The sequence below is a fragment of the Sus scrofa genome, chromosome 17, assembly GCF_054392235.1.
Source record: "Sus scrofa isolate SSC_HxYL_T2T_F1_AM1 chromosome 17, Sscrofa_HxYL_maternal_Yorkshire_Landrace_v2.0, whole genome shotgun sequence".
Classification (NCBI taxonomy): domain Eukaryota; kingdom Metazoa; phylum Chordata; class Mammalia; order Artiodactyla; family Suidae; genus Sus; species Sus scrofa.
This window is the reverse complement of record NC_139399.1, coordinates 12,145,984-12,168,920: the sequence shown is the minus strand read 5'-3', so window position 1 is coordinate 12,168,920 and position 22,937 is coordinate 12,145,984. Positions and strand designations below refer to the sequence as shown.

Genomic DNA, 22,937 nt, shown 5'->3' with positions numbered 1-22,937 from the left:
AGCTGCATCTGTCACCTATGCTGCAGCTTGTAGCAGTGCCAGATCCTTTAACACACTGGGCAAGACCAGGGATCAAATCCATGTTCTCATGGATACTAGTCAGATTCTTAACCCGCTGACCCACAGTGGGAACTCCCACTCTCTCTCTTAAATCACACCCTCTGCACACTCTCCCCTGACAGTGCCCTCTCCTGATTTTCCTCCTAACTGGCCCATCCTCCCTAGTTTGCTTTTCTGATTCCTCCTCTTCCCTCGGAGCTTTAAACACTGAATTTCTTCAGATCTCTCTTCTTCTTATTCTACATCCTCTCCCTAGGAAACTTCCTCCAGTCCCATGATTTCAAAAATCACTTACATGCCAGTGACTAAAAACTCAACTTCATATCAGCAAATCTGAGGCATTGGTGACTGTAAGATGCACTGAGATTTTATGTACCACAGAAAAAGAAAAACAGCGCTGCCAATTAAGCGACACAGCAGCTTCTTACCATGTTAATCACAGGGTGCATTCCATTTTTATAAATTTCAGAATGAGAAAAATGTACGTCCAAGAGTCAATGGTACATTGCAATATCTTTTGCAGAGATCAACAGCCATTTGCAGAGTATGAATACTGAGTATGTCTTGAAGTATGGTGTTCTGGGAGCGTGCACATGAATTGCCATAACTTTGTCTCAGGAATCTGGTAGTTTCCTAAGAGTCATTCTCTCTCCAAGTGTGAAAGAGGCCCTATTACCCTGTAGTTTGTTATATGTGTAGATGAGGTAGAATTAAGTTAAACAGTGAGGCAGAGTTATTGAAGCAGTGGGTCTTCAGGATGGTGTCAAAACTCTGAATTTTTTTTTTTTTTGTCTGTTCAGGGCCACACCCATGGCATATGGAAATTCCCAGGCTAGGGATCTAATCAGAACTGTAGCCACCAGCCTACACCACAGCCACAGCAACGTGGCATCTGAGCCACGTCTGCAACCTACACCATAGCTCACCACAATGCCGATCCTTAACCAACTGAGCAAGGCCAGGGGTCGAACCTGCGTCCCCATGGATGCTAGTCAGATTTGTTTCCACTAAGCCACGACAGGAACTTTGCAAATTTATTTCATTTATCTAGAATTGACTGACTGTAGTGTCGAAGTCAAGAGTGTTCTGGCTATCTTAGTGTAAACCATGGAATGGTCCCTGAACAGTGCTTTCCATCTTCACAGAATTTCTCAGATGATAGAATTTTAATTTTTATTACTCATTTCTTTTATTACATCACTGGGAAATCATGCTGTTGGTGTTTCCCTCATTTTTATTTCTTATTTCCTCCTTCTACTTCAGAATTACTTCTGACAGCTGTGAGACCTGTGAGAACGATGGCTGAATCTTGAAATGTAATTTTCCTGCAGAGGCATCCAAAGTTAACAAAAAGACATGGAAAAATCTCATTAAGTGTTACCACCATCTGTGAACCTTGTTCTGTTCCACTGAGATTTTCTAAAAATAATCTAATCTTTCTTCACTTCTATAGGGAGAATAATCCATACTAAATATTTTGGCCACAAAGTATTATCTTATGTTCAGAATGGTTACCCTGATAAAGTTTTGTTTCATTGGTCCTAAGTGCAGAGAAAATTATTAATGTTCCACGTTTAGATGTTGTTAACTGATACATCACCGCTGCACCTCTGGTTAATTTAGCTAGACACATTTCAACATGCAAATGAGTTTTTCCCCCATAGAAATGTCCTAAAAATAATATATCCCCTTGCTTTTCTCCTCCCAGTCTCTTCTGTAATATCTTTTTCATACTTATTCAAAATGAAAAGTTTAAATAAAATAATCCAGTTGGAGTTCCCACTGTGGTGCAATGGGATCAGTGGCGTCTCTGCAGCACCAGGACACAGGTTCAATCCCCCAGCCCAGCACAGTGGTTTAAGGATCTGGTGTTGCCACTGCAGCAACTGCAGCTTGGATTTGATCTCTGGCCCCAGGAACCCCATATGCTGAGGGTGGCCAAAAAAATAAAATAAAATGGGAATAGAAGTATTTTTTAAAAAATCCAATCATGTGGGATTGAAAAATTTACTGTTTTCTCCCAGATAGGTAGTTTTATTTATTTACTTTTTATCAAAATATGGTTGATTTACAATGTTGTGTCAATTTCTGCTATACAGCAAAATGACCCAGTCATACATATATATATATATGTATATATTCTTTTTTTTTTCCTTTCTTTTCTTTCTTTGCTTTTTAGGGTCACACCCACAGCATATGGAAGTTTCCAGGCTAGGGGTCAAACCAGAGCTGCAGCTGTCGGCTTACACCACGGCAACAGCAATGCCAGATCCAAGCTGCATCTGTGACATACACCACAGCTCACAGCAATGCCAGGGCTTTAACTCACGGAGCGAGGCCAGGGATTGAACTCATAACCTGATGATTCCTAGTCGGATTCGTTTCTACCTCACCGCAACAGAGACTCCCATACATTTTTTTTTCTCACGTTATCTTCCATCATGTTCTGTCATAAGAGATTGGATATGGTTCTTTGTGCTGTTACAGTAGGAGAACTGTCTTTAAAAACTCTTGGGTCAAAGAAGAAATAGAAATTGCAGTTATAGGAATTTCCACAGTGGCACAGTGAATGAAGAATATGATCACAGTAGCTTAGGTCACAGTGGAGGCATGGGTTCAGTCTCTAGCCTGGCTTATGAGTTAAAGATCTGGCGTTGCTGCAGCTGTGGCTCAGATTCGATCCCTGCCCCAGGAACTTCCATATGCCATGGGTGGAGGTGGGAACAAAAACACAAACTAGAGTTGTAAACTACCTAGAAAGCAAGAAGAATGATAATACTGCAAACAAAACTCTTTAAGATGCAGGATTTACTTGGAAGACGATGATTAGGCTTAAAGGTTATTATTAATCAGAAAGAATGAAAATTAACGAGCTGTGAAATCTCAGAATTTAGAAATGAACAAAGAAAACAGAACCACATGATAGATCCAAGGAAAGAAAACATTTATTAACAAACACAAGCAGAAATTAACAATTAGAAAAGTGAAAAATTAAGTTGATCAATATAAGACCTGTGACTTGAAAGAAAAACCTTTGCATATCTAATTACAAAAAAGTAAGGTTGTACTTCACAGTATTAGGGATGAGAGAAGGAAGGAGGGGATAGGGATTTACCCAGAGACAAGAATTAAAAGATTGTAAGAATTTGAAAATCAGCAATAAAAAGATAATTTGAAAAGAAAATAGATGTCAAAATGAGATTTAGTAAAAAAAAAAAAAAAAAATTGAACGGATCAACTGCACAAAAAAATGAAAGAATTATTAAAGAGTTTTTTCTATATTTGCTTCAAATGCTAAGTAATTTGTATGTTGAAAACTTCCTAATTAATTTATGTAATCATAACCGTGATGATTTTACCTGAGAAAAGTAGCACAAGTAGGCTAATATAGACTAATCTTTCTTAAAAGCATAGAGACAAAAAGCTCAAAAAGGAAAACAAAAATAAAGCAATTATAGCAGATAAAATATAAGCAATATTAAAACATTAATACACCATTTCCAAGTTGATCATATACCAAGAATCTAAGAGTTCTTCAAAGATTAAGAAATCCTGTGAAGTAGTAGGTTAAGGATCTGGCATTGTCACTGTAGCAGCTCCAGTTGCTACTGTGGCATGGGTTTGATCCCTGGCCCCTGAACTTTCACATGCTATGGGTGCAGCCAAAAAAGAAAAAAAAAATCATTATTAAACTGATTTTTTTTTCAAATATGCAAGTGTTCCCATTAAAAACAAGTGTGCACCTGAAAAGATGTTAACATCGTTAACCATTAGGGAAATGCAAATCAAAGTCATGAGAGACTGGAGTTTCCTAAGCTGCCTCAGGGAGGAATAAGTACCCTCATTTGAGAAATGAAGGATGAGCCAGTGTCTGATCGGTGGTTGATCCTTGGCAGTAGGAAGTAGCATCACCAAGTCGGCCGTCATTGCTGGAACCTTCATCCTGTGGCTGTGATGGCTCTGCCTTATTAGAGTTGTTCTTGTTTCAGTCATCTCTTGCCCTGTAGAGATTATCTTGTCATTTCCTTTACATGTCATATTGGAATGATTCCATGGCATATATTCTTTTTTTTAATTTTTAAATGATTTTTTTCCATTATAGTTGGTTTACAGTGTTCTGTCAGTCTCTTCTGTACAGCGTAGTGACCCAGTCACACATAATATACATTCAAGGCATATATTCTTGAAATTGCTCTACATTTAAGAGATATATGTGTTTTTGTTTATTTGTTTGTTTGTCTTTTTGCCTTTTCTTGGGCCACTCCCGCGGCATATGGAGGTTCCCAGACTAGGGGTCGAATTGGAGCTGTAGCCGCCGGCCTACGCCAGAGCCACAGCAACTCGGGATCCAAGCCACATCTTCGACCCATACCACAGCTCGTGGCAATGCCAGATCCTTAACCCACTGAGCAAGGCCAGGGATGGAACCTGCAACCTCATGGTTCCTAGTCAGATTCGCTAACCACTGTGCCACGACAGGAACTCCCAAGAGATATGTGTTTGATAAACATTATTTCCAGAAGTCTAACAGTTTGAATTTTACCTCAGGGGTGAGAATTCTATTTATTAGAAAGATTTTTGACATAAATATTAGCATTGTAACTTGGTAGGTTTTCTTGGTAAGCATGCAGAACATCTCTCTGATAGTTTTGCTCCTATGTGTAGATTTGTATTCCCTCCTAGTTTATATGGAAACAAACAGCCTTGGGGCTGTTTCTACCACTGAGAAATGCAGGAAAATACATTATTTTTTCTTTAGTAGAATGTAGTTCATACATAGTTACTGTGTAGTCTCAACTTGCATGTGTACACTTCCTGCCTTAAATTAGAATTACAGTAATTATAGCGAAGGAAAAGTGTGGACCTATTTAAAACACAGAAAGGATATTCTTCGAGAATAGGTCTATTCATCTTTTGTGGTGCATTTAAGGTTATATATAAGGAATTGGTGAGCTTTTATCTTTTGATGTACAGAATCATTCTGAGATCGAATTAAATGGGTAAGTTTGGGTTTTTATTATTGGGAGAATTTTCAAAATCATATTTGGATTAAGCATGAGATTACCTACTCATTAATTTTTTTGTGAGTAGCCCTTTTTCTTTACTATAACCCTGTCAAACTGATTTCTCTAGGTTGAAAATGTCCGCTTGGTAGATCGAATATCTTCTAAAAAAGCGGCCCTCGGTACTTTGTATTTGACGGCTACTCATGTCATATTTGTGGAAAATGCACCTGACACAAGAAAGGAAACATGGGTATGCGTTCCTTATTTTTGGCTCTAAGTGTTTTCCATTGTTTGACCCTCCATTCCTTTGTCCTCAGGGTGAGGAGGGTGGGATTTTGGTGTTTGGGTGTTCAGAGGACTCTTTTTGGAATGTGAGTTTTGTCTTTTTCTGTACAGAGTCACATCCGCTTGATCTGTTTACTCACTTTAAACACTGATTATTTGAACATCATCAAAGACAGACATAGAGATGGCCAGAGATAGAGGCGCTTCATGGCACCGCTGTCAAGTAGAGGTTCAGTAATGTTTGTGTACCAGGTACAGCATTTATATAGCTCTTTATTTGCGGTCTGCTTTATTTGTAGGATCCTGTATTGCAGGCCATTTAGTCATTTTATTATTGGTGGCAGTTTCCTCATAACTTTAAAAAGAAAAAAGAAAAGATCTAGGGAAGAGTCCATCATGAGGTATTTCTGCTACACAATAGTGAGACCAATAGATAGTTGTTATTTGACATAGCCATTTAGCCATGACACTGTGACCAGAACCAGAATCCCTGAATTGTAGGTTTTGCCTTTTCTGTATTCTGTAGACTTTATGTTTTCAGCAGGAGGTGGCAGGTACTACTTCCTGGAGAGGAATTTAAAGAATGAAGTGTTGCTACTGAGGGCTGAGCAGAGACCCTCCTGAAATGCCAGAGCACTTCAGCCTGACTTCCTTCAAAATAAATCTCTGCAGCCTGCCTGACCACCAACAGCTTAGAAAACAACAATCTCAAGTTGCTATTGAACTCAAGCATTCCATGTGGAATTAAGGAGCATGGTGGCCCCTCCCAGGGGAGCTGTCTCTAATTTTTGTTGATTGCAAAGTTTATTTTACTAACTTCTTGACCTTATTTAATTTTAGCTATTCATTGCATTTCAACATTTGACTACCCAAATGCTCCTTACCTGGGCCTGTGCAGAATTATATCCAGAATAATTTGCTTCATGTAATTAGCTTGGATACCAGAAAACTTGGCCTGGAAAAATAAAATGATAAATTCAGACCATTGGTTCTTCTCCCAAACATCTCACTTCTTGTCATCTGAGTGCAAGCCAGCTAAAGGGCCAGGAGCGTTTCTTATCTACCTGTGTGGCTCGGTGTTCTGTGTTATGTTCTGTTGTGTGTGGCTGTGATGTGTGCTTATTTATCCACGTTAACTTTTGCTTGTAGATTCTTCACAGCCAGATTTCCACCATCGAGAAACAGGCGACAACTGCTACTGGGTGCCCTCTGCTCATTCGCTGCAAGAACTTTCAGCTCTTACAACTCGTCATCCCGCAGGAAAGAGACTGCCATGACGTGTACATCTCTCTGATCCGCCTCGCAAGGCCAGGTGGGGCTGAGCAGCTCGGCCTTCACTGGGGCCGCTCCTGAGACATTCACAAGTGATGCTGAAGAAAGATGGATGAAGAATTCCCTTCGTAGCGCAGGGGAGATGAATCCAACTAGGAACCGTGAGACTGCGGGTTCGATCCCTGGCCTCGCTCAGTGGGTTAAGGATCCAGTGTTGCCGTGAGCTGTGGTGTAGGTCACAGACGCGGCTAGGATCTGGCATTGCTGTGGCTCTGGTGTAGGCTGGCAGCTGTAGCTCCGATTCGACCCCTAGCCCGGGAACTTCCATATGCCACAAGTACGGCCCTAAAGGAAAAAAAAAAAAGAAAGATGGATGATACTTAATAGTTACCCATTATCCCAGAGTTCAGAGATGATGCTGAGAAATCCTAATGATACCTTTTCTTGTCTTTGGGGCCCTTGTCTGAGTCACTTACTATATGAACCCCTTTCATTATTCTTAGGATTCACTTTCCCTCCAAGGGGGTTATAGTTGTGTTTTCCTTCCAGGGTAAAAATCATCTTAAAATCATGTCTTTCTGATGCTGTGGTAATCAAGCCACTTTGATTGAGGCCTAAGGGAAAACCCGCAAGTTGTTGTGTGTGGAAAACACAGATATCCAACAGGTCTAACGCAGTTTTGCCCATTTGGGGGCTTTTAAGGTTTGGTTTCTTTTAAGGTTGCTTTTTAGAGTGATGCGTATTTCCCGAGGTTGGCGTAACTAGATCTTTGTTAGCATCAGTGAATGTTGGAGGTACGTTTGTGTTGATTCTCCTAAACCTTCTTAAATGTTGTGGTAAGAATGTTTGGCTGATTTGAAAAATGTATGTTCTCAGTTACTTTCTGGTTATAGAGCCTTCCTCTAGGGGTCTTCAGATTTATAGTTTATTATGCTATACGTTTGAAAAATTTATAGCTTACTATGCTAGAAATCTAAGAAATTCTACACAAGTGTCTCTTGTGTGTGTGGCTTGTGTGAAGTGTGTTCTTTTGCTTAAAAGAAATAGCCATCTAAGTGTTCTGAGAATATACAGTGAAAGGAGATCATTTATATAATTGTAACATAGAGTTTCCACAGAAGTCATTAATAAGGTTAGTTTACTAGAAAACAAACAAAAAGAAAAGAAAAAGATGGAGTTCCTGCTGTGGTGCAACAGGATTGGCTGCATCCTGGGAGTGTTGGGATGTAGGTTCCATCCCCAGCCCAGCACAGTAGGTGAAGGGTCTGTTGTTGTTGCAACTACGGTGTAGGTTGAGGTTGCAACTGCGGCTCCAATCCGATCTCTGACTTGGAGCTCCATAAGCCATGGGGCGGCCCAAAAGGGAGAAAAAAAAAGGTTACTTTACTAATAGTTGTGCTATTATTGTGTTACTAGTTACTTTACTAAACGCTTTTTTTTTTTTTTGTCTTTTTTGTCTTTTTTGTTATTTCTAGGGCCACTCTCGTGGCATATGGAGGTTCCCAGGCTAGGGGTCGAATCGGAGCCATAGCCGCCGGCCTACACCGCAGCCACAGCAACTTGGGATCTGAGCCGCATCTGCAGCCTACACCACAGTTCGTGGCAATGCAGGATCCTTAACCCACTGAGCGAGGCCAGGGATCGAACCCGAAACCGCTTGGTTCCTAGTCAGATTCCTTAACCACTGAGCCACAACGGGAACTCCACTAAACGCTTTTTTTTTTGTTTTTTGTTTTTTGTTTTTTGTTTTGTCTTTTTTTCTGTTTCTTGGGCCACTCCCGCGGCATATGGAGGTTCCCAGGCTAAGAGTCGAATCGGAGCTGTAGCCACAGGCCTACGCCACAGCCACAGCAACTCGGGATCTGAGTCGCGTCTGCAACCTACACCACAGCTCACGGCAACGCCGGATCCTTAACCCACTGAGCAAGGACAGGGACCGAACCCACAACCTCATGGTTCCTAGTCGGATTCGTTAACCACTGCGCCATGACGGGAACTCCAACTAAACGCTTTTTGATTCAGGGGAACAAGTGTGACTGTAAACTCTTCAAGGCATCTGGTTAGGTCCTCAGATTCTTAAGATTTAACCATATCATTTGTCAAGAGCCCAGAGCTGAAGCTCCAGTGATGGAGGGGATGCCAGGGAGCGCTCAAAGTCCCATCAGTTTGACTTGACTTTGCTCCCCTTTCAAGTGAGCCCGTTGAGATTTTTTTCATCTCAGTGTGTGGAAAAGAACTGCAGAGTTAGCCAGAAAAGCAGTTGAACTTTTTGGAGGGCACACTATAATTGGAGCCGAAGTTCTGGGAAGATGTGCGTTAGGTTGCACGCAGCAGAGAATGAGAGAGAAGTGGTGCGCCAGCAGTTTCTGTGTCACTGGTTAATGGATGGACTGGGTAATAAATGTGCTCTGACTGGATTAATGGGATGTAGGAATAGCCCAGAGAACCGGGAAAGGGCTGAGCAGCTACAAGAGTAGATCACAGTGTCAGTGAGGGCTCTGGCCCCCGATGACAGCGAGCACTTGGATTCACATTGCCAGGGTCCCCAGGGAGGAAAATCGCAGTGTTCCCCTGCTTTTAAAAATATACACTTTCTCTTAAAGATGAAGTTTTGAGAGCTCGGTATCAGCTGTAGCCTGAGACCGAAGAAAGAAACCATAGCAGTTAATTGAATTAAAGCCATTACCGTAGAAGACTTTCTAAAAGCCATGAGCATTGAGAAACATTGGAATTAGAAATGCCAGTTTGTATAAAACATAGAACTTTAATGAGTGTGGGAAGAGGAAATAGAATTCAAGCAGCTTCACAGTGTGATGTTAGAGGCAGGACTAAAATTAGGACATATGATAGCCGGTAGCCTTGGAAGCAGGGTTTGAATCTGGGTGGAGGTCAGAAAGGTGGATCTCCTTTGTGGGTAGGGTGGCACCATCCCAGGACGTTTTACAAATTATACCTTGTCCTTCCTCAAGGTATTTCAGAGGAGGGCTGTGTGTGGTGGGGAAGTGAATGAGTTCTAGCAGCACAACATCGATCTCTGTGGTTGTTGTGCTTAGTCACCAATACAACTCATGTATTTCCAGTCCCCCTTATGGACACAGCTAAACTCCAAGGTCCTGTAGAGGACACTATTTTTTTTTAAACAAAAGAAGCAGGGTTTGGGAGTCCATTTAAGTCAAGACCTGTGAAGGAGATATTTTCAAAGCTCTTGAGACTCTCTCTTTACCGAATTACAATTTCTGGGATAAGAGTCAATCAAACGACTAAAAAATTGTCGAGGTTTTATGGGTTTGCCTTTTGTATGAATTAAGATGGGTAAGAATTCGATCATGGACTGTAAAAGATCCCAGCAAAAAGTAATGCAGCCAAATCCAATAAGTTCCTTATTCTTCATAAAGAAATGAGCTAAAATAGGGATGTGGCCCAAATGAGAAAATGAGGGTTAGGGTTAGGGTTGTAGCCTCAGAGCAGGGCTCTCTGTGTGTGTATGTGTGTGTGTTGGGTCTGATGTAGATATGATGCACTAATAAGGGTATACGTTTTTCTGATTAGAAGACCCGTATTTCTCAGAGGGCTTCCATTTTTTCCCATGTTCTTTCTTTTCTCCTCCCTCTAATTTGCCCCCTGCTGTTTATTTTTGTATCAATTATCTTTCCCTCTGCAGTGTTAGTGGGCCCTTTAATATTTAAACCATCTCCATTGTTTGTTTTCCCATTTTTTTTTACTAAATTATAGCATTTTTTCAGCCCATTTTATCCTAATTCTTCTGCATATTTACTATGATTTTTAAACTTTCAGCATTGATGTAGTCAGTCTCATTTGCCTAATTTAACTTTTGACAGCTCTTCTTACTGCCTGAGCAGTTTTTCTGTAACAATTTCCTTCTTATTGATGATCTTAATCTCTGAGTTCAGTAGCCCTTTTCTGCTAAGCGTAAGCTTCCACACTCCAAATGCTTAATCCGAACACTTGTTTGTTGAAAATAGGCCAGAAAGGTCTCATTATTTTTATTTGAAATATGCAAAACCCAGTAATAGCTGTGTTAGCTTCTCACCCCTCTTCAAATGGTTTTTCATCTTACTTTTATTTTATTTATTTTTTCACTTTTTAGGCCACACCTGCAGCATTTGGAAGTTCCCAGGCTAGAACTTGAATCGGAGCTACAGCTGCCAGCCTACACCACAGCCACAGCAATGCCAGATCTGAGCGGTGTCTGCGACCTACACCCCAGCTCAAGGCAATATGGGATCCTTCCTTAACCCTCTGAACGGAACCTGCATTCTCATGGATACTAGTCAGATGCGTTTCCACTGCAGTGCAGTGGGAACTCCTACACTTATTCTAAGCTGTCCAAGTTAAGTTGAGCATGGAGAGCAATTTAACTTCTGTTACTTTGGGTTCTGAACCCCCTCCCCCCCCAGCTGTGTCTTTTTCTTGATTGTGGTGACGTTTCCTTTCCTTTCCTCACCCTTCACAGTCCACTGGTATGATTCATGTGCGTTTCTCTTTTCGATTTTTAAAAAATATGTGTAACTATCAATAGTAGAATTATATTATTCAGGTTTTACATTGGTTGTTACAAGTTTCCTTTCGATTTTTAAAGGACTTTGGATTTTAGTATACTTACAAAATTATGTTTCTCCCAGTTGGTCTAGAACAAGAGAGAATGGCCCCATGTTTTTTTCTAAATATTCTGTCTTCATAACCTTTTTAATCCAATTCCTGGGAAACAAGCTAGGTTATTTCTTTTTCCCTAATTGCTTTCTTCTGCCCACAGGCTCTCTTATTTGGGGGAATGAATACCATTTCCTTTCTTTTGGGAGGGAGGGAGCGGAGGTTGGGTGCAGAGACAGGGCCATTTGTAGGCTTTTGGTGGTTCCAAGTGGAAAGGGTTTCCACTTGATGGCCTGAATCTTCTCCAGGAAGTAGGAAGTGGAATTACCTCGGAGGGAAGGAGTTGATGAGCGCAGTATGTATCAAATTGATGAGCTCTAAGGCTCATGCTGAACAATGGCCTTAACATAAGATAAACAATCCCAGAGTTCCCGTCGTGGCTCTAGTGGTTAATGAATCCGACTAGGAACCATGAGGTTGTGGGTTCAATCCCTGGCCTTGCTCAGTGGGTTAAGGATCTGGCGTTGCCATGAACTGTGTGTGGTGGTGTAGGTTGTAGATGTGGCTCGGATCCCACGTTGCTGTGGCTGTGGTGTAGGCGGGCGGCTACAGCTCCTATTGGACCCCTAGCCTGGGAACCTCCATATGCTGTGGAAGTGGCCCAAGAAATGGCAAAAAGACAAAAAAAAAAAAAAAAAAAAAAAAAAGAATAAAATAAACAGTCCCATCACATGTATCTGGTCAGGTGGAGCACATGCTATCTACTTAGTCTGGAAACACTGATTGGGCCTTCCTAGAGACATAGCCAAAATGCTACTCATTCTTAATCTAATGGACTATTTGAGAAATTGCCATTTTCCATTCTGAATAGATAGAAAACCCTTCAGGTCTGCATTTGTTGAGCAATTATATGATTTAGGTAGATAAATAAAGTAAAATACTAGAATGACTTTCAGATAATTTTTTCTGGAAAAAAAAATTTTTTTTTTTTTTAATTTCACGGCTGCACCCGTGTCATATGGAAGTTCCTGGGCTAGGGATTGAATCCAAGCCACAGCTGCAACCTGTAACTCAGCTGTAGCAATGCCAGAGCCTTTAACCCACTGTAGGGGACAGGGGGATCGAACCTGCACCTCCACAGCTACCCAGGCTGCTGCAATAGAATTCTTAACCCACTGTGTCATGGCGGGAATTCCTTCAAATTTTAAGATTAGGGGTGCACATTCAATTCGATTCCCAGTCCAAAGGCATGCTGAGTATTTGCTTCCTGAAGGAGCTCTTGTGCCTTCTAGTCATAAGGCCCATAGGGCGAGGCCTTCAGTGCACCTGCTGGTGAAACCTGCCAGGCCACTAGCAGCAAAAGATGGTTTATGCTGGATGTGAGGGCTCACACTTTGTGATGTGAGAAGCCAGTGGAGTCTTTAACATGTTTCCAGTACAGATAAATATTTCTCTCCATTCATATTCTGTAAAGACTGGAGGTTTTTCCAGCCCTACTTTGGTTGTTTTTGGTTTTAACCTACCTCCCCATCGATACTTGAACATTCTACTGTCTATTTTGCAGAAGATGGAATTGAGAGGAACAGAATGTGTGAATGGGAGATATTCAGTAAAATTTACAGCTGTGTTAATGGTACTTTTTCATTTCTCAGAGTATGGGGCACCCAGCTGAGGACTTCACCTGGGGTGGCCTCTGGGTAAGAAACAAACTTGCCCACGTTAGCAAGACTGAGCCAAAGGCTGACAAAAATGTGGGATTCCCTGCCCTCCTGTAGAATTTTATATAAATTGGGCCAAATATAAGTTTTTTTACCCCTTTCCTTAAAAATAAATGAAAGAGAGGAGTTATCTCGTGGCACAGCCAGTTAAGGATCTGGCGTTGTCACTGCAGTGACTTGGGTCGATGCTGTGGTACAAGTTCAATCCCTGGCCCAGGAACTTCTGTATGCCATGGATGCAGCCAGATAAATAAATAAATAATTGAAAGAGAAAAATGTCGTAATTTCAGTGACAACCCATTCTCCCAATTCGAGTGGTTTTCTTATTTTTTTTTAATTTTTTATTACTCAAATGAATTTATCACATCTGTAGTTGTATAATGATCATAATCTGATTTCACAGGATTTCCATCCCACAGCCCAGGCACATCCCCCACCCCCCAAACTGTCTCCTCCAGAGACCATAAGTTTTTCTATGTCTGTGAGTCAGCATCTGTTCTGCAAAGAAGTTCAGTCTGTCCTTTTTTCAGATTCCACATGTCAGTGAAAGCATTGGATGTTGGTGTCTCATTGTATGGCTGACTTCACTTAGCATGATAGTTTCTAGGTCCATCCATGTTGCAAAAAATGCGGGTATTTCATTTCTTTTAATGGCTGAGTAATATTCCGCGGTGTGTACATACCACATCTTCTTGATCCACTCCTCTGTCGATGGACATTTAGGTTGTTTCCATGGCTTGGCTATTGCAAATAGTGCTGCAATGAACATCGGAGTACATGTCTTTGCAAGTCGTGGTTTTCTCTGGATAGATGCCCAGGAGTGGATTGCTGGATCAAATGGGAGTTGTGTGTTTAGTTTCCTGAGGAATCTCCATACTGCTTTCCACAGTGGTTGCACCAATTTACACTCCCACCAACAGTGTTCTAGGGTTCCTGTTTTCTCCACTCCCTCTCCAGCATTTATTGTTTGTAGACTTTTGGACGATGACCATTCTGGCTGGTGTAAGGTGGTACCTCAGAGTGGTTTTGATTTGCATCTCTCTAAGAATGAGTGATGTTGAACATCTTTTCATGTGTTTCTTGGCCATCTGTATGTCTTCTTTGGAGAACTGTCTGTTTAGATCTTCTGCCCATTTTTTGATGGGTTTCTTTGCTTTTGGTATGGAGCTGCAGAAGGTGTATGTAAATTTTGGAGATAAATCCCTTGTCAGTTGATTCACTTGCAAAGATTTTCTCCCATTCTGTGGGTTGTCTTTTTGTTTTGTTTAGGGTTTCCTTTGCTGTGCAGAAACTTTTCAGTTTGATTAGGTCCCATTTGTTTAGTTTTGTTTTTATTGTCAATACTCTTAAGAGGTGGATCTGAGAAGATGTTGCTGTCATTTATGGCAGAGAGTGTTTGGCCTATGTTTTCCTCTAGGAGTTTGATAGTGTCTGGTCTTCTATCTAGGTCTTTAATCCATTTTGAGTTTATTTTTGTGTATGGTGTTAGGGAGTGTTCTAATTTCATCCTTTTCCATGTGGCTATCCAGTTTTGCCAGCACCACTTATTGAACAAGCTGTCCTTTCTCCATTGTATATCCTTGCCTCTTTTGTCCTAGATGAGTTGACTGTAGGTGCGTGGGTTTAATTCTGGGCTTCCTATCCTGTTTCACTGATCTATTTTTCTTTATTTGTGCCACTACCATTCGGTTTTGATGACTGTTGCTTTGTAGTATAGTCTGAAGTCTGGGAGCCTGATTCCTCCATCTCTGTCTTTCTTTTTCAGGATGTCTTTGGCTCTTCTGGGTCTTTTGTGCTTCCAAACAAACTTTAAAATATTTTGTTCGAGTTGTGTGAAAAATGTCCTTGGTAATTTGATAGGGATTGTATTGCATCTGTAGATTGCCTTAGGTAGTATAGTCATTTTGATAATATTAACTCTTCGAATCCACGAGCATGGTATACCTCTCCATCTATTTGTGTCATCTTTGATTTCTTTCATCAGTGGCTTGTAGTTTTCAGAGTACAGGTCTTTTGTCTCTTTAGGTAGGTTTACTCCTAGGTATTTTATTCTTTTGGATGCGGTGGTAAACGGGATTGCTTCTGTAATTTCCTTTTCTGCTCTTTCATTGTTAGTATATAGAAATGCCATCGATTTCTGTGTATTGATTTTGCATCCTGCGACTTTGCCAAATTTGCAGATGAGCTCTAACAGTTTTCTGGTAGAGTCTTGAGGATACTCTAGGTATAGTATCATGTCATTTGCAAATAGGGATAGTTTTACTTCTTCCTTTGAAATTTGGATTCCTTTTATTTCTTTTACTTCTCTGATTGCTGTGGCTAGGACTTCCAAGACTATGTTGAAGAGTAACGGCGAGAGCGGACATCCTTGTCTTGTTCCTGATCTCAGAGGGAATTCTTTCAGCTTTTCACCACTGAGAATGATGTTCGCTGTGGGTTTGTCATATATGGCCTTTATTATGTTGAGGTAGGTTCCCGTTAGGCCCACTTTCTGAAGGGTTTTTATCAGAAATGGGTGTTGGATTTTGTCAAAGGCCTTTTCCGCGTCTATTGAGAGGATCACATGGTTTTTGTTCTTCAGTTTGTTAATGTGGTATATTACACTGTTGAATTTGCAGCTATTGAAGGGTAAATCCCACTTTATCATGATGTATAATCCTTTTAATGTATTGTTGGATGTGGTTTGCTAGTATTTTGTTGAGGATTTTTGCATTGATGTTCATCAGTGAAATTGGCGTGTAGTTTCCTTTTTTTGTGGTATCTTTGTCTGGTTTTGGCATCAGAGTGATGGTAGCCTCATAAAATGAGTTTTGGAGTGTCCCTTCCTCTGTGATTTTTTGAAATAGTTTCAGAAGGATAGGTGTTAACTCTCCTCTAAATGTTTGATATAATTTGCCTGTGAAGCCATCTGGTCCTGCACTTTTGTTTGCTGGAAGTTTTTTAATCCCAGTTTCAATTTCAGTTCTTGTGATTGGCCCATTCATCTTTTCTATTTCATCTTGGTTTAGTCTTGGAAGATTGTACTTTTCTAAGAATTTGTCCATTTCTTCTAGGTTTTCCATTTTATTGGCATATAGTTGCATATAGTAGTCCCTTATGGTCCTTTGTATTTCTGTGATGTCCCTTGTTACTTCTCCTTTTTCATTTCTAATTTTATTGATTTGAGTCCTCTCTCTTTTTTTCTTGATAAGTCTGGCTAGGGGTTTATCCATTTTGTTGATCTTTTCAAAGAACCGGCTTTTCATTTTATTGATCTTTTCGATGGTTTTCTTTGTTTCTATTTCATTGATTCCTGCTCTGATCTTTATGACTTCTTTCCTTCTACTAACATTAGGTCTTGTCTGTTCTTCTCTCTTGAGCTGCTTTAGATGTAAAGTTAGCTTGTTTATTTGAGCTTTTTCTTGTTTCGTGAGGTGGGCTTGTATTGCTATAAACTTTCCTCTTAGAACGGCTTTTGCTGCATCCCATAGGTTTTGGAGTGTCTTTTCTTTGTTGTCATTTGCTTCTAGGTATTTTTTAATTTCCTCTTTGATTTCTTCAGTGATCCATTAGTTGTTTAGTAACATGTTGTTGAGTCTCCATGTGTTTGTGTTTTTTGCAATTTTTTTCTTGTTGTTGATTTCCAGTCATATAGCGTTGTGTTTGGAAAAGATGCTTGATATGATTTCAATTTTCTTAAAGTTACCGAGGTTAGATTTGTAGCCCAGGATGTGATCAATCTTAGAGAATGTTCCATGTGCACTTGAGAAGAATGTGTATTCTATTATTTGTGAATGGAATGTCCTATAAATATCTATGAAGTCCATCTGGTTTAATGCTTCATTCAGGGCCTGTGTTTCCTTATTGATTTTCTGTCTGGTTGATGTGTCCATTGCTGTAAGTGGGGTGTTAAAGTCCACCACTATTATTGTGTTATTGTCGATTTGTCTTTTAAGGTTGTTAGCAGTTTCCTTATATATTGTGGTGAACCTATGTTGGGTGTGTAGATATTTAAAATTTTTATATCTTCTTCTTGGATTGATTTTTTGATCATTATGTAATGACCTTCTTTGTCCCTTAAAATATTCTTCATTTTAAAGTCTGTTTTGTCTGATATGAGTATTGCTACTCCAGCTTTCTTTTGATCCCCGTTGGCAGGAAATATTTTCTTCCATCCTCTCACTTTCAATTTGTATGTGTCCCTAGAAGTGAAGTGGGTAAGAGTGGTCTTATTAATGTCTTATAAGTTATTTTTTAATTTATGTACTTTTTCTTTGCCTCTTCCCAATGACAAGGATGAGCCCATCCACAGAAAATGATCAATAGTCTTGGCATGGTTTTTTTCTTCTACCTTTAAACCTCTTTGTAGGTGTTTAACAAAGGGAACTTAACTTCCATTTTGACCCCATCCTCCTTAGCTCTTTTTTCATGAGGGAACCAAGGCTTTCTCAGGAGATTCTTTTGGCATCTTAGACAAATTGCATTTGCGGTTAACATTATGATATCAGAAGCCTGAGTCATGAAAATGGTACTTAGAGATGGAAAACATATGTGAATGTCAAGCCAGCCGTTCCCAGAACAGGCTGTCAGTTTTATATGCCGTTTGCTCAGTTTGCTAAGATGATGAGAAACTGTTTTTTTTACTGGAAGTGTGTATGCTATGTGTGTGTGTGTGTGTGTGTGTGCGTGCACGCGCACAAGCGCACCTCTGTGTATTTTCTTCTTTGTTGAATCGTCAGTGTGCTCAGTTTTCAGGTTTAGAAATGTGACATCAAGAGAGACTGAAATACAACCCAGCTTATCTCACTGAGAAATCCCAGTCTCCTTGCTTCTTTTTTTATAAGAAAGAGTGGTGTCTCATGCAAAAGTCTAATAGTTAAAACATAGTCCTTATCATCTTTGTAGATGAGTCATTTCTATAGTCATCAAAAGAAGCTGACACTGAGCTTGACCTTTAGCTGCCTGTGTTACTGCAGCCTCTTGATGGTGGTGAGATGCTTGGTTGGGCCTCCAGACACATGTTTAGGAGTGCTGAATGCCATCAGAAGATTAAGGAATAAATGGCATGATCTAAGAGGACTGTGAGGAGAAGTCTATTGGAGAAAAAATAGGAGGGTTAGGGGGATGGAACGAGGACAGAAAATATACAGAATGGGCCCCTCTGGGGAGAAGGAGGAGGGGTCTGAGTTGGAGGAGCAGTGAGTGTGGTGGTGAGAGCATGTGCTGTCCGGCCAGACTACCCATCTTCTAGCTCTGTGACCCTCGGGATGTTCCAAAGCCTCCCTTTGCCTCAGCTTTATCATCTGTGCAGCGAGGCCCACCTGTCGTGATGACGTTGAGTTGGGTCATTAGAACAGAATCTGGAGTGAAACAAGGGTTCCCTGAGTATCAGCCACATTTATGTTCACCAGAAGTATGCTTAGACTGGCCTTTGCCGTGGTCAGCCACTAGCCACATGGGCTGCCAAGGGCTTGAAATTCGGGTGGTCCCAATCTGGATATGCTGATCAGTGTGAAATGCACACAGCATTTCAAAGACAATACAAAGCAAAATGTATAAAACATTAATGTTTCACAGTCTGTGTATGCTGAAATGATCTTTTGGATCTGTTGGGCCAAATCTATTGTTATAATTATTTTCAGTGTTTCTTCTTACTGTTTTTGGTTTTGTTTTGTTTTTGCTTTTTAAGGGCCACACCTGCAGCATATGGAAATTCCCAGGCTAGGGGTCAAATCAGAGCCTGCAGCTGCTGGTCAGTGCCACAGCCACATCAGGCCAGATCCAAGCTACAGCTGTGACCTACGCCACAGCTTTCAACAATCCCGGATCCTTAACCCACTGAATGATGCCAGGGATCGAACCAACATCCTCATGGACACTACGTTGGGTTCTTAACCCCCGAGCCACAATGAGAACTCCTCTTTTTACTATTTTAATGTGGCTACAAGACACTTAAATGACATGTGTGGCTTACATTATATTTCTGTTGGACATTGTTAGCCCAGTTGCCTCCCTCAGTGTGACAAGGCCAGAGCAGGAAAACCAGATGCTCAATCTTTTTTTTTTTTTTTTTGTCTTTTTAGGTCTGCACCCACAGCATATGCAGGTTCCCAGGCTAGGGGTTGAATCAGAGCCGTAGCTGCCAGCCTACACCACAGCCATAGCCCCACCAAATCCGAGCCGTGTCTGCAACCTACACCACAGCTCATGGCAATGCCAGATACTTAACCCACTGAGTGAGGCCAGGGATCAAACCTGCATCCTCACGGATGTTAGTCGGATTCGTTTCTGCTGAGCCACGACAGGAACTCCAGAGGCTCGATCTTATAGGGAAGGGCTCTCGGGCCTGGCTTCATGAGCAGACAGGGCAATGCAGAAAGTCAGAGTTATCCTGGCAGAACTGAGAGAAGTCTGTCATCCTTCAGCTTGCCCCTCAGTATCAGGAACTCTGAATTGATATTTTTTACTGAATCCTATAGATAGATACTGTATGAGCAGTACAATTATGACATTTATGGAGTTGTTAAAAGTTCAAGTGTTTTCAGTACAAACATTTATATATTCCATGGCTTTTTCAACTGTTTTGTTATTTCTTTTTATAACACTGTAAGCAGCAAAACATGGCAATGGCCTGGCCTCTGTGTACCTCTGAGAGGCCGTCACAAATTCCAGCTTGACATGCATAAACAAATTGAGTTCTTGATGTCTAAGGAATTAATACATTCTTTTTTTAAAAAAAATTGAACTGTAGTTAATTTACAATATTATGTTAGTTTCAGGTGTATAGCAAGATGGTTCAGCTATACACACACATACTTTTTTTTTTCCTTTTTTTCTCTATCTTTTTAGGGTCACACCCTTTGCATATTGAAGATCCCAGGCTAGGGGTTCTGCAGCTGCCACCCTACGACACAGCCACAGCCACTCGGGAATCCAAGCTACGTCTGTGACCTGCACCACAGCTCACAGCAACACTGGATCCTTAACCCACTGAGTGAGGCTAAGGATTGAACCTGGGTCCTCATGGATACTAGTCGGGTTTGTCGCCACTGAGCCACAGTGGGAATTCCTATATATTCTTTTTGAGATTCTTTTCCATTATAGGCTAGTACAAGATACTGTTTATCAGTTCCTTATGCTATACATTGTGCTTGTTGTTTAATCCCTTTTATATATAGAGGTGTGTATCTGTTAACCCCATACACCTTATTATTCTTCCCTTCTTCCCCTTTGGTCTCCATAAGTTTGTTTTCTATGTCTGTGAGTCTGTTTCTGTTTTGTGAATAAGTTAATTTGTATTATTTTTTAGATTCCACATAAAAGTGATATAATATTTGTCTGACTTACCTCACTTAGTATGAGAATCTCTAGGTCCTTCTGTGTTGTTGCAAATGGCATTATTTCATTCTTTCTTATGGTTGAGTAATAGTCCATTGTATATATGGACCATACCATCTTCATCCATTCTTCCGTCACTGGGCACTTAAGTTACTTCCACGTCTTAGCTGTTGTGACTACATGTATGTTCTTCATCTTTTAAGCTCCATATTTTATGTGGTCTGAAGATATATTTGCTTTCAAAAGCAACTCAGAAAAGCACAGAATAGAGAAGGCCATGTTCCAAAAAGGACAGAAGCTCTTGCAGAGTTGAGTTCGGTTGTCCCGAGGTCTTCTTGTCTTTACTGGGAGGAAGTGGGTGGCCCCAGCACAGAGATGGGGTGCCCCGGAAGAGTCCAAGGGGTGAGGAGTGAGGCTGGCCTCTCCAGCCCAGTCAGGATGCTTTGAGGGAGATTTTCTTTTGGCTTTGACCTAGCTTGACTTTTTTCTCCCTTTTCTTGCAGTGAAATATGAGGAGTTATACTGCTTTTCATTCAACCCCAAGCTGGATAGGGAAGAAAGGGAACAAGGCTGGATGCTCATCGATCTCAGTGAAGAATACAAGCGAATGGGCCTCCTCGATAATTACTGGCAGCTCAGCGACGTGAACAGAGATTACAGAGTGAGTACGGAGGCATTTAGTGAAATGCAGATACTTAATCCAGATGAAAACATGATTTTCACATTGCTCAGCAAGACTCCTCTTTCATCTCCTTTAGTTTTGCTAGCTCTTTCTAGGTGCTAATATGTGGATTTCCAAGTGTCCTTCGGTCATGGTCAGCTCTGTTCCCTACCTGCATGCAGCTGGAATCAGGAAGTTTGAACAAAGCAGCCTTAGAGAGCATCCCCTCTAATGGTGGAAGGACTGGAAACCTGGAGAGGCCCCAAAGCCACCCTCTCAGCCAGGCATTTCAGGGGAGAGCTGGCCAGCACCTCCCTTCTCCCATCAAGTCTTTTTATAGCCCAGTGAGTGATGAGTGGGGATGTCACAGAGGCTCTGATGGCAGTTTGGCACCAGCCCGTTTCTGTACTCACTGAACTCTTGATTGGTACACAAGGTCACCAGGAGGCTTCCCCAGAGAAATGTGGGGAAATACGTCTGCAGTTACAAGGGAATGGGAGGCGGAGGGAAGCATGCATGGCCAAACTGATTCCATAGTCTCCTGATGGTGGACTCACAAATCACTGTTGCTTCTCCTATTAATTTTCATTTATTTATGTATTTATTTGCTTTTTAGAGCCCCATCTGCAGCATATGGAGGTTCCTAGGCTAGGGGTCAAATCGGAGCTGCAGCTGCCAGCCTACTCCACAGCCACAGCAATGCAGGATCTGAGCTGTGTCTTCAACCAACCCCACAGCTCATGGCAATGCCGGATCCTTTACCCACTGAGCGAGGCCAGGGATCAAACCTGCATCCTCATGGATGCTAGTCGGGTTCGTAACACTGAGCCACAACGGGAACTCTGGTCTCCTGTTAATTTTTCAAGTGTTTTCAGTAATAAAAGTACAGTAAAAGCATTGCAGAGAATTTTCAAAAGAGAGAAAGAAGAAAAAAACCTCCACCATCCCATTGCCCTAACATTCTTCTAGTAGGTTTTTTTTTTTTTTTGTCTTTTTAGTTATTTCTTGGGCCGCTCCCGCGGCATATGGAGGTTCCCAGGCTAGGGGTCCAATCAGAGCTGTAGCCACCGGCCTACGCCAGAGCCACAGCAACGCGGGATCCAAGCTGCGTCTGGGACCTACACCACAGCTCATGGCAACGCCGGATCCTTAACCCGCTGAGCAAGGGCAGGGACTGAACCCGCAACCTCATGGTTCCTAGTCGGATTCGTTAACCACTGCGCCACGACGGGAACTCCCGTAGGTTTTAAATTTTTTATTCAGTTTCTATTTTCTCACCTGCACAGTTTAATAACTTTTTTCTTACATGGTAATGCATTTCATTCTTTATGATTGGAAAATATAGAGAAAAAAGAACCGTTCAAATATATACAACAAAAATGGAATCATATTACAGATGCCTTGCATTTTACTTTTCTTCACATAGCATATTATGAATGTTTTCCTGTCAATAAATATATTTTATATCATTTTAAAACATGTAATATGACATAGTATGGCTATATCCTAGCTATCTAATCTCCTTTTAAGGAGATATTTATGTATTATTTTTAGGGTATCATTTAATCCTCAGAAGTTTTGATTTGTTAGTGTTTCCTATATTGTGTCATGCTTTTAGCATATTGTTTTTTAAAAAAATCTTGTTATATTTGCTAACTTTTGTCCCAGTTTATGCTATACAGTTTCCATAGTTACATTTTTACTAATTATGGTCATTTATAGTTTTATTATAAATCTTATTATCTAATAGGTCAGGTCCTTCTGTGTCCTTCTCCTGAATATCTTGAATTTAGAGATTATTGGGGATAGAATGGCCACTTTCATGATACTGGATTTTCTTTGTAATTGCACTTATGTCAAACAATCACAATCTTATACTGTGAGTAGACATTTGGGTTCTTTTTGTGTCAATCATTATAAGTATCTGGCTAATGTAATAGTGTGTTCCCATGCTAAGGCCAACCTTTGCAGCGAATTTTTAGCCTTGAAATGAAGGAAAATCCAAGC

The 22,937-nt window shown here is 40.9% G+C and overlaps 1 protein-coding gene and 1 long non-coding RNA gene across 12 annotated transcripts in view; one reads left to right on the top strand and one right to left on the bottom strand.

The window, feature by feature from the left end:
* Positions 1-22,937, top strand: part of MTMR7 (myotubularin related protein 7) — a 122,126-nt gene that overhangs the window by 45,152 nt on the left and 54,037 nt on the right. For 9 of the 11 annotated variants that reach the window (XM_085002961.1, XM_085002967.1, XM_003134197.7 and 6 more), the window contains 3 exons: positions 5,194-5,316; positions 6,501-6,663; positions 20,773-20,930. In XM_085002961.1, the coding sequence (XP_084859087.1) occupies positions 5,194-5,316; positions 6,501-6,663; positions 20,773-20,930 (444 nt within the window). Of the gene's footprint in view, positions 1-5,193; positions 5,317-6,500; positions 6,664-12,803; positions 12,868-20,772; positions 20,931-22,937 lie in introns of those variants that run through there. The other 2 variants (XM_085002963.1, XM_085002969.1) reach the window with 2 other exon arrangements.
* On the bottom strand, positions 13,271-21,239 carry LOC146395134 (uncharacterized). The gene is made up of 2 exons (XR_014831859.1): positions 20,279-21,239; positions 13,271-17,133 (listed from the first exon to the last, which is right to left on the bottom strand). It is a non-coding gene; the product is annotated as an uncharacterized LOC146395134 (long non-coding RNA).